This window comes from Calidris pugnax, unplaced genomic scaffold, assembly GCF_001431845.1.
Source record: "Calidris pugnax isolate Ruff unplaced genomic scaffold, ASM143184v1 scaffold206, whole genome shotgun sequence".
Taxonomy (NCBI): domain Eukaryota; kingdom Metazoa; phylum Chordata; class Aves; order Charadriiformes; family Scolopacidae; genus Calidris; species Calidris pugnax.
In genome coordinates, this window is record NW_015090957.1 from 1,954,147 (window position 1) to 1,966,444 (window position 12,298).

Sequence of the window (12,298 nt, forward strand, 5' to 3'; positions counted from 1 at the left end):
CCCGGCGCAGCCCGGCTCGGCTGCCGGCGGGGGGGCGGAGAGGAGGGCGCTATGGCCGACGTGTTCCCGGGCTCCGAGCCCGGCGCGGCCCCGGACGCGGCGCGGCGCTTCGCTCGCAAGGGGGCCCTGAGGCAGAAGAACGTGCACGAGGTGAAGGAGCACAAATTCATCGCGCGCTTCTTCAAGCAGCCCACCTTCTGCAGCCACTGCACCGACTTCATCTGGTGAGAGACCCCGGCGGCGCCCGCTCAGCTGTAGGGCATCCCCCCCGCCCCGGGACAGACCCCGCCGTCCCTCCCCTCCCACCCGCCGGTTCCTCCTCGGCTGCCTCCGGCCTCTTCCCCCGGGTCGGGCAGGTGAGCCCCGGTGGGGCAGAGCCGTGTCGCTTCGCTGCCCCGGCTCTGTCGCACCCTCCTCCCGGTGGGGCTCTGAGGGGCCCCTGCCCGAGCCTGGGGCGCCCCGGTCTCGGGGCGGGGGGAGCCCCGGAACTTGCCGACGCCCGGGGGGGCAGCGCTGGCCGGTGCCGCAGGGGCCGGGCGGCTCTGAAGAGCCACACTGGGGGACGTCCCTTCCCACATCATCCAGATTTGCATTTCCTCAGCTCCTGTCCCCCTGTCCCCCCCCGACCCGGGTGTCGCTTGCCTTGGCCGGCTTCACCCGCCGGGCTCCCGCCTCGGTGCCCGCCGTGCCCGGCGGAGGGGAGCTCGGCCGGCGCTCCAGCCGCCGCGGGAGAGACGGGGGGTTTCTGTTTCGGGTTGTGGGTGTTGCTGTGTGGCACAACTTCTGCAGCCCTGCCTTTAACTTTGCCATCGGTGCCTGCTTTGTTTCCTCCTGCTGCAGAGGGAGGGCAGGGAGGCTGGAGCGCTCGGTGCCGCCGCTGCTACGTTACGTGTTTAGGAAAGGGAGGGATTTTTTTTTTTTTTAAGAAAAGGGCTCTTGCTGGAGAGAGGGGAGGAAGGGAGGAAAACTTCCTACCAACACCCTGATTACTAAGCTCTTAGGGAAAAATATACCTATGGGTTCCTGCCGTGCCCTCGCCTGGGCAGGGCGGCAGCTCCCCCGCGGGCCGGGCGAGTGGGCGAGCGGAGGTGCTGGCTCCTTCCCCTGCCCTCGGCCGGGTGAGGCAAGAGGAGCGGGTGTGTGCCCGTGTGTTTTGTACACCCAGCGAGTGCGCACAACAGACGGCTCGGGCTTCCTCTCCTCCCCCTGCGCGGTGGCTGAGCCTCAGCCTTGCGCTGCTGCTGGAGCTCTCACCGCGGGCCGCCTTGCTGGAGAGGAGAGCTGTGATTTATTTTAGCCAAAGTTGTAAAAGGTCTAGAGGGGTCTGCACCCGGTTGGCTCTGTGTCTGTGGGCAGGTGTCTTGCTCTTTTCCTTTCTATTTACGCACCTGGGCAGGGAGCTTTGCCTTCCTTCTTGAGTTTTCCCCAGGTTGCATGCTGAAGACTAGACTGTGATTGCTCCTGAAATGATTGAAATCTATTTGCAGAGTAAGGGAGGACAGGAAAGGAAGGAAAACTGAGATAGGTAGACTGCAGAAGAAATTAGGAGAAACAGGTCAACTTTTTGAGTTGTTCTTTTTTATTAATTAATTTTTTCCTCTTCGGAAAAAAAAAAAAATCCAGTTTGGTGTTGTAAAAGTGAGACCTTCAGAAACTGGTTCAAAGTTAATATAAAACAGAATGAATTGGGAGGTGTGAAATAATGCTGCAGGGTTATTGTCACACTGTGTTTGTGAAGATAACGAGCACAATTAAAAAACAAAGTGGAATGCTGTCACGAGAAAAGCCACCCGCTGACAGGATGGATGTGAAAATGAAAGGGTTTCCTGTAGCTGACAGGTGGCAAGAGTAGCTGTGCTCTTTGTCTTTTGCTTGTTAAGGAAGCTCTTAACATTCATCGAGTGAGTGACAACTTAGAGAACTTCTCATTTCCTCATTTGAAGATGGGCCACTCTTGAATAAGCATCATACCCCATAAAAAGTGCTTCATCTGTTTCCAATGGGACATGTGCCAATTAACATGTTTTACATTATAAAGAATAGTAAATACTACCTTTCAATGAACTACGCAAATAGATTTGTTTTCTTAGATTACATTTGGCCAGGTAATATTTACTGAAATAGTTAGTGCCTCCTTATCTTAAACAACTTTTACGTATCTACTTTGTTTCACAAGTGTTGATATTTTTTTAAAGACCTTCTACTTAAAATACATTATAACCGATGAGGGAGTGGACTGCAGCTGGTTAGTGTATGGTTTCAGCTCAAGCACTGAAGAATGCTTCTAGAGGTTCTAGAGGAGATAAGAGGAGCGTTCAAAAGGATGAAAATCTATGTAAAGTCTATTTCGTGTTCTTAGTCCTGCTGTTGGTACATGGTTTTTACGTCAGTGAAGACAAGAGATACCAGCAGCAGAATGACAGTATAGTGTAGTCACATATGCTGCCAAGCAAACAAACAATTCTATATTTCTCCTGGTTTTACTAGTTTAGGCCTACTTATAGCAATAACAAGTCGAGACTGTTGCACAGAAACGTGTGGAAATACTCCAAGCTGCATAATTTTGGTTTCCACCTGAAATAACAGTGTGCTGAAGGTTTTGTTTCTTCTCTAAACAAATAAATAAAGTGGGGAAAATTGTTGACAGAATTTTTTTAAACACACTTCCACAAAGCTTTATAATTAAACTTGGTGTTGTCAGTTGCATACAGCCTACTGGCTGGCTCCTGCAGTTCACGGCTTTGGCTCATTTGTCTCTGAGCGTCAGCAGCTCCAGCTCTCCAGATAAAAACATTCTGCAAAGAGGGGAAAATGCAGAGACGTGTTTATAGGGAGGACACTCAAAATATTTATTTTAGTGGAAAGATAATGTTGAATGTTTAAATATAAACAAATAAATAAAACCAACAACAGTGCCAGAGGTGCTGGAATGTGTGGGAACCCTGGATACCAGGTACAACCTTGTGTGTCACCATGTGCACTGGTAGAGGATTACAGACACACTTGTGTTTTGTTATGGAAATGAACAAGGAAGCTGGGAGAACAATCAGTAGGAAACCAATGGGCACATCTTCTCTCCATAAAACAAACAGCTGGTATCTAGCTGAGGCACGGAACAGCATCAGCATGTAGTCCTAAAATTTGGATGAAAAACTGAATCTGTTTTGTTTTATACGCCTTTGCTAGAACTTGGAATATTTTACATTGCTGTTAAGTATATGTGTGACATTAAATGAGTTGAAATATTATGCAATAAACACAGAGGATGATAATTGTAGATCCAAAATAGCTTGTAAAATAATAATAATAAAAATATTGTTGCCAGAAGCTGAAATTACATAGCTGGTGACAGCTATTGTTCTCTGCTGCGAAATGGGTGGGCTGTTCTGTGTTGTATATTTTAAAATTTGTTGCTATCTTAGCAACATCTGAAGTTATTTAATGTGATTCTGTTTTTATGTTGATATAGATCATTGAGAAGAAATTATAACTAAACATACTAAAACAGGTCTTTTTTTTTTTTTCTTTCTTGCAGGGGGTTTGGGAAGCAAGGATTTCAGTGCCAAGGTAAGCCCCAAGTGCTTTGTTGGCTAGTGCACATTGTTGTGTCTAACTTTGAAGGCAGCCAAAACTTGCCTGCAGCAAGAGGGAAACAAGCCTGGAAAAATTAAGCAAGCATCTCTGCCTATGTAAATTCTAAAGGAAGACAATTATTCAATTAAATAACCATTGGCACTTATAGCGTATACATTGAACAATCAAGTTATTGTTCGTACTGTAATAACACAAAACATGTATGTTTTTTTAAAAATCTCATCACAGTAAATGTCATATAATCTGCATGTAGTGCAGCTTCTAACTTTTCATGAAAATAATCTGTGCAATTTAGCTTTTGCAGAGACCATTTTTCACATCAGAAGCTCTTGTCTGTGTGGGCGTCTTGGAAAATGGATTCACTTTTTAGTCATATGGCTTCTTTTCATAACCCAGACTCCCTGGTTTTAATTTTCATGCACTGTATGCTTAGGAGGACCTTTGGTTTGAACTACTTCTTAGGACAGGCAGCGTTTTTCTGTCTTATGTAATACCCAATTACAAAAAAATCCACCCCTACGAAATCACCAATTTAATAAATTCTGCTAACCTTGAGAAACTGAAAGCTGCTGTAGGGGAAGATAATGATATACATGAAAGCCAGAGCGTGATATACTGTATTCTCACATATTCTGTATTTTTGCCAAGTTCTTATCATTATTTAGCATTTAATCATAAAATGACCACACCCAACTGTTTTTTTTTCTATGTCATATATTTACCTAATTAGGATGAGGCTTTTTGTTGTCTCTTTCTCTTCCCCCCACCTTCTTCCCTGTCATTTCACTCACAGATGTAACAACCTTTTGGTTGTTTCTTTCATTACATTTTTGTAATGGTTATTTACTAATGCTTCAAAGCCAGTTTGACTATCCTGAATGTTGCTTTTACTTAGTAGTTGGTGAAATTATGGATTCTGTGGTATTTTTGTGGAAGTTGATACTTCTTGAAATTAAACCCCTGAGAAACTGAATGTAAAAGAACGATGCCTCTTAAAGATGTTGCAATAGATATTTTTCTTTCTGCAAGTAGAAACTTGCAGAGAGACATGGTGAAAGCGTTGGCATGCTGCATTAAGGTAAGCATGCAGCCATGGTTTTACTATGAATCTTGTGTATAAATTTCTCTATGTCCCAAGATGTTAATACTAAATTCTGTAGGTATCCTCCTGGTTTTTGCTGCTCATGGCATCCAGAGCAGTGCTATAGATAAGTCTGTAGTCCTTAGTCGGCAGTGGAATGGCACTTCCTGAATCCCAGTGATTCCTAGTTAAGGAATTATTTGGTTGTTTGTTAGAGATTTCTGTTGGTATAGGGAGAATAATTTGGGCTGCATTTAAATGATACAGTTATCTATCTTAAGCTTTGCAGTTTGCACCATGAATGAGCACAACACAACCAAGAGTAAAAGCAGTAGAACAGCTTGATTATTTTTTTTATTATTATTTTTTAAATACTTCAGAAGTGATGCTTTTCAGGCATCTAAATATGTTCAAACCTGACTTTTGTATGCCTCAGAGCAAGCTTCTCTTCGATGGACACTGTTGTATTCAGTGTTCTTGTCTGTATTATTACATAGTCAAAATCTCTAAGAAATATTCAAATTTCAGGAAGTTTGTAGGAAATTATTGTTGGTGCGCTAATTAGGTAGTGGAGTTTTTGCTTTCATTCATTAAATTTGATTGTCATCAAAATCAAAGAGTTTGTTCTCTTGGGGTAATAGTCTTGAAAAACAAAGCTCCCTGATAAAGTTAAGCAGCTGAGTCACATTTTTTTGGCTTTCTGAAGATTGCATCCAAAAAGTCACCAGCTAAAGCTGAAAAGAAAAATTAGTGATGAAAATTAGTGAAAACATGAAAAATTAAAAAAAAAAAGTGTGAAACTAGAAGGTAGTAGGAGTAGGGAAGTCATCGTGCCTCTGTACTGGGCACTGGTGAGGCCTCACCTCGAGTGCTGTGTTCAGTTCTGGGCCCCTCACTACAGGAAGGACATTGAAGTGCTGGAGCGTGTCCAGAGGAGAGCCACCAAGCTGGGGAGGGGTCTGGAGAACAAGTCCTATGAGGAGAGGCTGAAGGAACTGGGCATGTTTAGTTTGGAGAAGAGGAGGCTGAGGGGAGACCTCATTGCCCTCTACAACTCCCTGAAAGGAGACTGTAGAGAGGTGGGGGTTGGTCTCTTCTCCCAAGGGAATAATGACAGGACCAGAGGAAATGGTCTGAAGTTGGGGCAGGGGAGGTTTAGATTAGAGATTAGGAAGAATTACTTTACTGAGAGAGTGGTGAGGCACTGGAACAGCCTGCCCAGGGAGGTGGTGGAGTCACCATCCCTGGAGGTATTTAAGAAACGTGTAGACATGGCTCTTCAGGGCATGCTCTGGTGCCCGAGATTATTGGTTTGTGGGTGTGTGGGATGTGGTGGGGTGTGTGTGGTGTTGGTTGTTTTTTTTGTTTGTTTGCTTTTTGTGGTTGGACTCGATGATCTCGGAGGTCCCTTCCAACCATGATGATTCTGTGAAGGTAGGTTGCAGAACTCCCTAGTTTCTTTAATTGACTACCTTTACAGAAAAGAATGACAACTGAAGAATAAAGTGGAAATTTTGGTGTGACATGAAGGAAAGGAAAGAATATTACAGTGACAGCTCCTGTATAACTATAGTTCTTGGTCCATCAGAGTTTCCATTATAAGAAACTTTTTTAGCTCTGTTTTCAAGAGTGTTGTAAAATTTCCTGCTAGACAGAAACCTGGTGTCAGGCAGGTTTCAGAGTTGGTGGTTTTATTATTTCCAAAGTTTTTTTTTTTAATCCCTGTGGCCTTTATTACCAGAGGGAAGGTCCATAATAGTAATGCATCCTCTCAGAAACAGCAATTATTCTATGAATATTTGTGTTAGTAATTCTTTAAGTAAACAAAAGTCCTAACTTAGTGTTTATGCAGTACTAAACAATGCAGCTAACACAGTATGCTTTTACATCTTTTTAAAACTTCCTTTAAAAAATGTCACAATAAATACAGTTCTAGTTTAATTTTTGAGATGCCCTCAAAAGAAAGAATTTTTATATTATGCTTAAATGTAATTTTTATTTAAATTAAATCTTAATGCTATACTGTAATGATCTTTTTGTGGACCACTAATACTTTTTTCATTGGGCTTACTTTGAGCCTTGGAACATGTTTTTGGTTGTATGTAATCATTTTTGTCTTCTGATTTCGATGTGTGTATTTCTGTTGAAATGTTTGGCATTATGTAAAAACATTTAAATGAGTTCTGTGGAATTGAAGAGAAATATTTTATTTTATTAAAAAGCTTTGCTAAATTCTTTTTTTTTCCTCCTTATTTTTATGGGAACCCTGTGAATTTGCAAAAGACAATAAATTCAATTTTGGATGGCTCTTAAAGCCCTTAATGCAGCAGAGAGGGTGCAATTGCATTATTACCACACAAATGCTTAGCAAGAGACAGTCCACCTTGTACGTAGTTTGTCTTCCTTAATGTGTGTGTTCTACTCTGGGTCGTTACTGCGTGTGCTGGCGAACAGATCCTCTGAAAGGCTCCTTAGGTTTACAGCTATGAGTTGTGATGAGTTATTTCCTGGGGAGGCTGCAGAATTCTGTTGCATTATTGGAAATAAGTTTTTTCAGAGAGTGGGTTCGGGGTCAAGAAGTATCAGTGAAACAGGTCAGGGCCTGTCTTTGGTAATGTGTGAATTTGAAAATGAACTTGAAAGAGTTCAGCTGGATTAACTTCCTCCTAAGGATATGTGTTTTACTACCTCCTCTTATCAGGAAGCATTTTGCTGTTTGAGATTTGTGTTCTATTGTTGGAACTATTCTAAAATACTGTGCTTTTGAAGCAGGAGTTCTTATTATGTTGTTTTGTTTTTGCTGTTTTCTGTTGATTGTCTTCATGGTAGTGAAAACATGATGGTAAGATTGTTTAAGTGCGTTAAGGCTTTGTTTTGTTTTCTTACATTGTCAAGCAGGACAGCAAGCTGTCTGTAATACTGAGAGCTTTTTTCTGACATGCACCTGGAAATACTGCAAGAGGAATGTGAAAAATGGAATAATCTAAACCGTTTTTCAGTCTGCCACTGTATAAAAGTTCCTCTTTTAAGAAAGCAGACTTTAAATTAAGCAAGCTTTTAAGCTACATTTTGGCTTCATTGTTCTTTTGATATTCACTGTTACACTCTGAGTATAACCTATATCTGTTTCTTTCTGTTTGATTTGTAAGAAAAGTTTTTGTTTTTTTTTTCTGGTGAAGAGAGCACAACAAATAGTGGCTCACTGGGGTGTGACAGACTACGCTGAAGAACCTGTTTAGATGTATGTTTAGATGTTAAGTTCAGCACTGAAGGCTCAGCAAGTTCCTCGAGGTGAAAATATTTTTAGTTACAGTAATATGAATGCGCTCCACTCATGTTCCCAATTAAGGACCTCTGGTCAGTTCTCTCCAAATCAAAATTTGTAGTTACCAACTGCAAGTTTTCCCTCTTTTGTGATTTCGGCAGGGTCTGCTGAAGTGCAATATTCTCCTACAGTTCAGCTTTGAAATACATTTGGCTTAAGGATAATAACTAGTGAAGTAAGAGTCTCAGGTTTGTTCTCTGATTTACTTAAATAAAAATTATGGACATTGATTAAAGCAGATTATTACGTTTAGCCAATCTGTGCAGCTGTTGCTCTTTCCACTTTTTTTTTCCCTATCTTCCCTCAATTTATTTTCAGACTATTTTTTCTGAATGTTGAATTTTATCTGAAGTCGATGTGGTCAGCTTTTTGGAATATCTGGTGCAATGCTAGCTACACTTCCTAACAGTGCTGGCTCTGGGCTCATAAGACATGTATAGTAACTACTTCACTAAAATTGGAAATGGTTGGATTTTATTCTTTTTTTACTGTCCTTGCAAATATCATAACATTGGCACGTTAAGCCAGCCCTTCATTTCCTCTGCGCTGTTTATCTTTTATCCACTAGTTCTTGACCTCTCTTCTACAATGAAAAGAACAAAGAATCTACAGATGCTGCCTCCTTTTTAAATCATCTGGTTTTATTAAAAAAGTGGTACTAAAGGTCTGTATAGAGGAGGTGGTCAAGAAACTGATTTTTAATGCTGTATCTGATCTAATTATTTGAACCAGGGAAACCTCTGAACACTTGTGACCTGGTTGATATAAACAGTTTCTGTTAATCCTCAGTTCTGTTATAATAAGTTTATAGGGGAAGCAACACAATTAATTCTTTTCTTGTGTATGGATCAAGGCTTACTTCTTGGTTTTCTTTCCTTATGGTTGTGTTTCCCCTACCAGCGGTTTCATTGTTCATTTTACTATCTTCATTTTCCTTTGTAACAAAAGAAAAAAAAAAAAAAAAAGGAAAATGTATTACACTGCTGTGTTTTGTCACATAGAAAATATTTTCTGTGTTCCTTCCTTGGAAGTGTTATTGCCAAAGGGTGGATAAGATACAAAGGAAGTTCTCCTCTCTATGCCAGGATTCCTTCTCTGGTGTCATTATCGTTTTTGTGGTAAGATCAGATATTACAGACCACAGTTTGAATAATGTGTGTGTTTTTCTTCACGCTTTTTATATTACTTCTTAGTCATGTGCTGCAGTTTACATTAACTAGTCTTTCTGTAAGCCTGAGATTGAGAAATAAATTCCGTGGAAGTCACTGAGTCTGTGACTGTTCATGCCTTGTATGTAACTTAACAGTCAGCATGAACTCTTATGAAATGGAAACTTATCACAGATCTACTTAAAGCAGCTGACTTGTTAACGTATTTTTGTGCGTATAACTTGGAGGTATCTGTTCAAAAATGGAACCCAACCTCAAACCCTCCCCAACAACACCACACCAAAACAAAATAAAAAAAACCACCCGGGAGCATAAATTGTGTCTGGGCACACTTAGTTTCCACAATTCCCCTAGCCAGCTTTGTCCTTCCCGTTGGCCTTTCGCCCTCAGCCTAATCTGTGGACTCCTTCTCAAAAGGACAGTGATTTTCATGATCTGCAGATAATCTGACATACAGATTATAAACATGCAGATAAGATGCTTGTTGTGCATTTGACTTGTCAGCTTTTGTTTATTCTTCCCCCCCTTCGGCTGTCCTTTTCCTTCCCTGTGCAGCGTCTGGCCCATATTATGAGGAAATACATTGCTGTTAATTGCCTGATCCCAGTGTACGCCGAGAATCTGTTGCCATCCCCGCAGCTGAACTCTGAGAGATCTTTGTGAAATTACTCATGTTCCAAGTTTTTACTGAGAACAGCGTTGACATGCGGGTGAAGTCCCGAGTCTTAGCGAGTGCTGATACATCAGTGTTTGTTCAGATCATCAAAGCCCTTTGGAAATGTGTATCCCAGTCATCCCTGCTTTTGGAGAGCTTTGGTGTGCGTTGCTGGGTGGCCTGGGATTTCCTTTGGATGATCCCCACCAGAGGGCTGTGATACACAGCACACTCAGTGTCCCCCAGGTGCTAAAGGGTGTTTGGTCGATGGGTCACCCTGCAGCTCACCCCACCTAAACCCCCTGAAGGGGGACTGCAGCGGTGTCTATTTCTTAGCACTGTTTTCCTCTACAAATCTGTTCCAGTTGGAGCATCACTCGGTAGCACAGACAGACTGGTCATGCTTTCAGCAGGTGTTTCCGATGCAGAAAGGGGATGTGTCGTGTCCAGCCATCGTTGCTCTGTAGAAAGGACAGTAGGGCATCTTTGTCAGAAGGGTGAAGATACATGTATCCATGTCTGTGAGGAATCTCTGTTACTACAACCATATGCATCGTAAAAAAAAATACCTATATATCAAATAGATGCGTAATACACAATTCACTAAATATAGAATTCACTCTACATAGAATGTGAGAGTAAAGTAGAGAAATATGCCATTGTACTTCTGGTTTTCTAGAAAATTTCCTTGGTGATACTGTGCTCAAAACTGGAACGTAATTAAATCTTAGCATGCAGCAAAAGTTTCTTTTCTTGTATTACATTTCAAGGGCAAAACCATCCTCACCCTTCCCACACTTGTAACATGTTAAGTTTTGGGTTGTTTACTTGAATCAGTCAGATATCCCAGCAGTGTGTTCCAGCTAAAAGAAACTGACTGTTCAGTGCCCTGGATGTAATTCTGTGAAGCTCTTCAGCTTCTAATTAAACATGTGGGAGTGATAGCTCATTCTGAGTTGACAGATAAACTAGTTTGAGTCCTGGGCGAGATAAAGTTTGGCATACTCTTTATTTTCCCCTCTGCTTTGGTGTAATACTGCATATCAACTGCTGATATGCAGCCACATATGGTGTTAATTTGATACAGGATTTTTGTGGATGCAAGTGACTTATGCCATGAGTGGAATTTAATGAAATGTTGGAAAGAAAGTTGTAGAAAGATAAAGAAACCAGATTTCACTGTTAGGATGCAATAATGATTTTTTCTTATGTTTGTTTTTGTGGCATGTTTCTCTTTAGGGTGAAAGGTAAAAATAATAAATTATTTGATAAATACATTTCGCTTAGTTTCTCAGTTTTTACATCATCAGTAAAAAGCGTAAAAGTCTAAGAGTGAAGGACTCTCTTGTGTATAATTATTAACAGGAACTACGCTTTAAGTGTTCTTAAATACTTGTAGATGCTGAACATTATAATTCTGGCTGATTTCAGCAGTGCTTGTTGAAGGCATGTAGAGGCTGGGAGCTTGGGAGTTGATTATCAGCTGTTAATTTTTCAGTTGCAGCTCTTTATGAATCCTGCCTTCCATAAATGTGATTCATAGCAGTTACCTTGTAAGTCAGGCAACCGAACATGTGTGTACCTATCGTTCTGTGGCTTTCATTGTCACTTACTCAGATCTCTTAATTATAATTCAATTTACATGAAGTTCTCTTTGGTTCCTTTCTGCAATTATATAACTTAGAATGTAAGGTGCTGCAGACATATGTGCCTTTTTTCAGACTATCTTCTAGTGACTTTATGTAGATTTTGAAAACGCAATCCTGCCTTTATTAATTAAAATCTTTTAATCAAATGAGCTTTATTAGAAGTCTGGAGTATGGCCCTATAAATGTAGGAGCTTACTGGAATTATTATTTTTGTCTGTCTCGTATTGTTTACAAAATGTCTTTTAAAAAATTTGTTTAGACTGATACAGAAGCCCATTTTTTAAACTCAAAATGCAAGTTTGCCCAGAAACACCAAAAATATGGTCATTATTACTCTCTTAATTTGCTGGTTTTTAGTTTTTAAAATGAAGCTGCAAAATTCTAGTTAATACTTGTCTTTATACAGTGGCCAGTCAAGATGTAGGAAAACATTTGCTCTTCATTTACGATTATGTAAATAGGTTTTGACACTGTGAGAAGTGTCTATGAATGGACCTTGATCAGCACAGATAGCTTGTCTGGCACACTCAAGGCTTTATTTACATTGTGTAATAATTGGCAAGTTGTTTTCGTTTTTCTTTTTGCTAAGAAAATAATCGATTCACAATTCACAAAGCAATTGTATTTCTAACTAGGGTTGCAGCCATTGCCCCCCTTTTTTTCCTTTAGCTTCAATCAAAAGAATTGTATAAAGCTGTTAATATTGTTGTGTTGCAAACATTTACATATAGATAAATGAAGTTTGTAATTGCAATTGGAAGTTTTATTTTTTATTCTGGAGCAAAACTTTAAGATTGTGTTTCTGAAAATTAGCTGGTTTTTTTG

The 12,298-nt window shown here is 40.7% G+C and overlaps 1 protein-coding gene across 2 annotated transcripts in view; it reads left to right on the forward strand.

Moving 5' to 3' along the window:
- The first annotated feature begins 14 nt into the window (after positions 1-14).
- PRKCA (protein kinase C, alpha) overlaps positions 15-12,298 on the forward strand; it is a 138,872-nt gene continuing 126,588 nt past the window's right edge. Inside the window, exons 1-2 of one of the 2 annotated variants that reach the window (XM_014952259.1) lie at positions 15-224; positions 3,536-3,567. In XM_014952259.1, coding sequence (XP_014807745.1) covers positions 52-224; positions 3,536-3,567 — 205 coding nt within the window. In that variant the 5' untranslated portion in view covers positions 15-51. The remainder of the gene's footprint in view (positions 225-3,535; positions 3,568-12,298) is intronic. The other variant, XM_014952260.1, reaches the window with a different exon arrangement.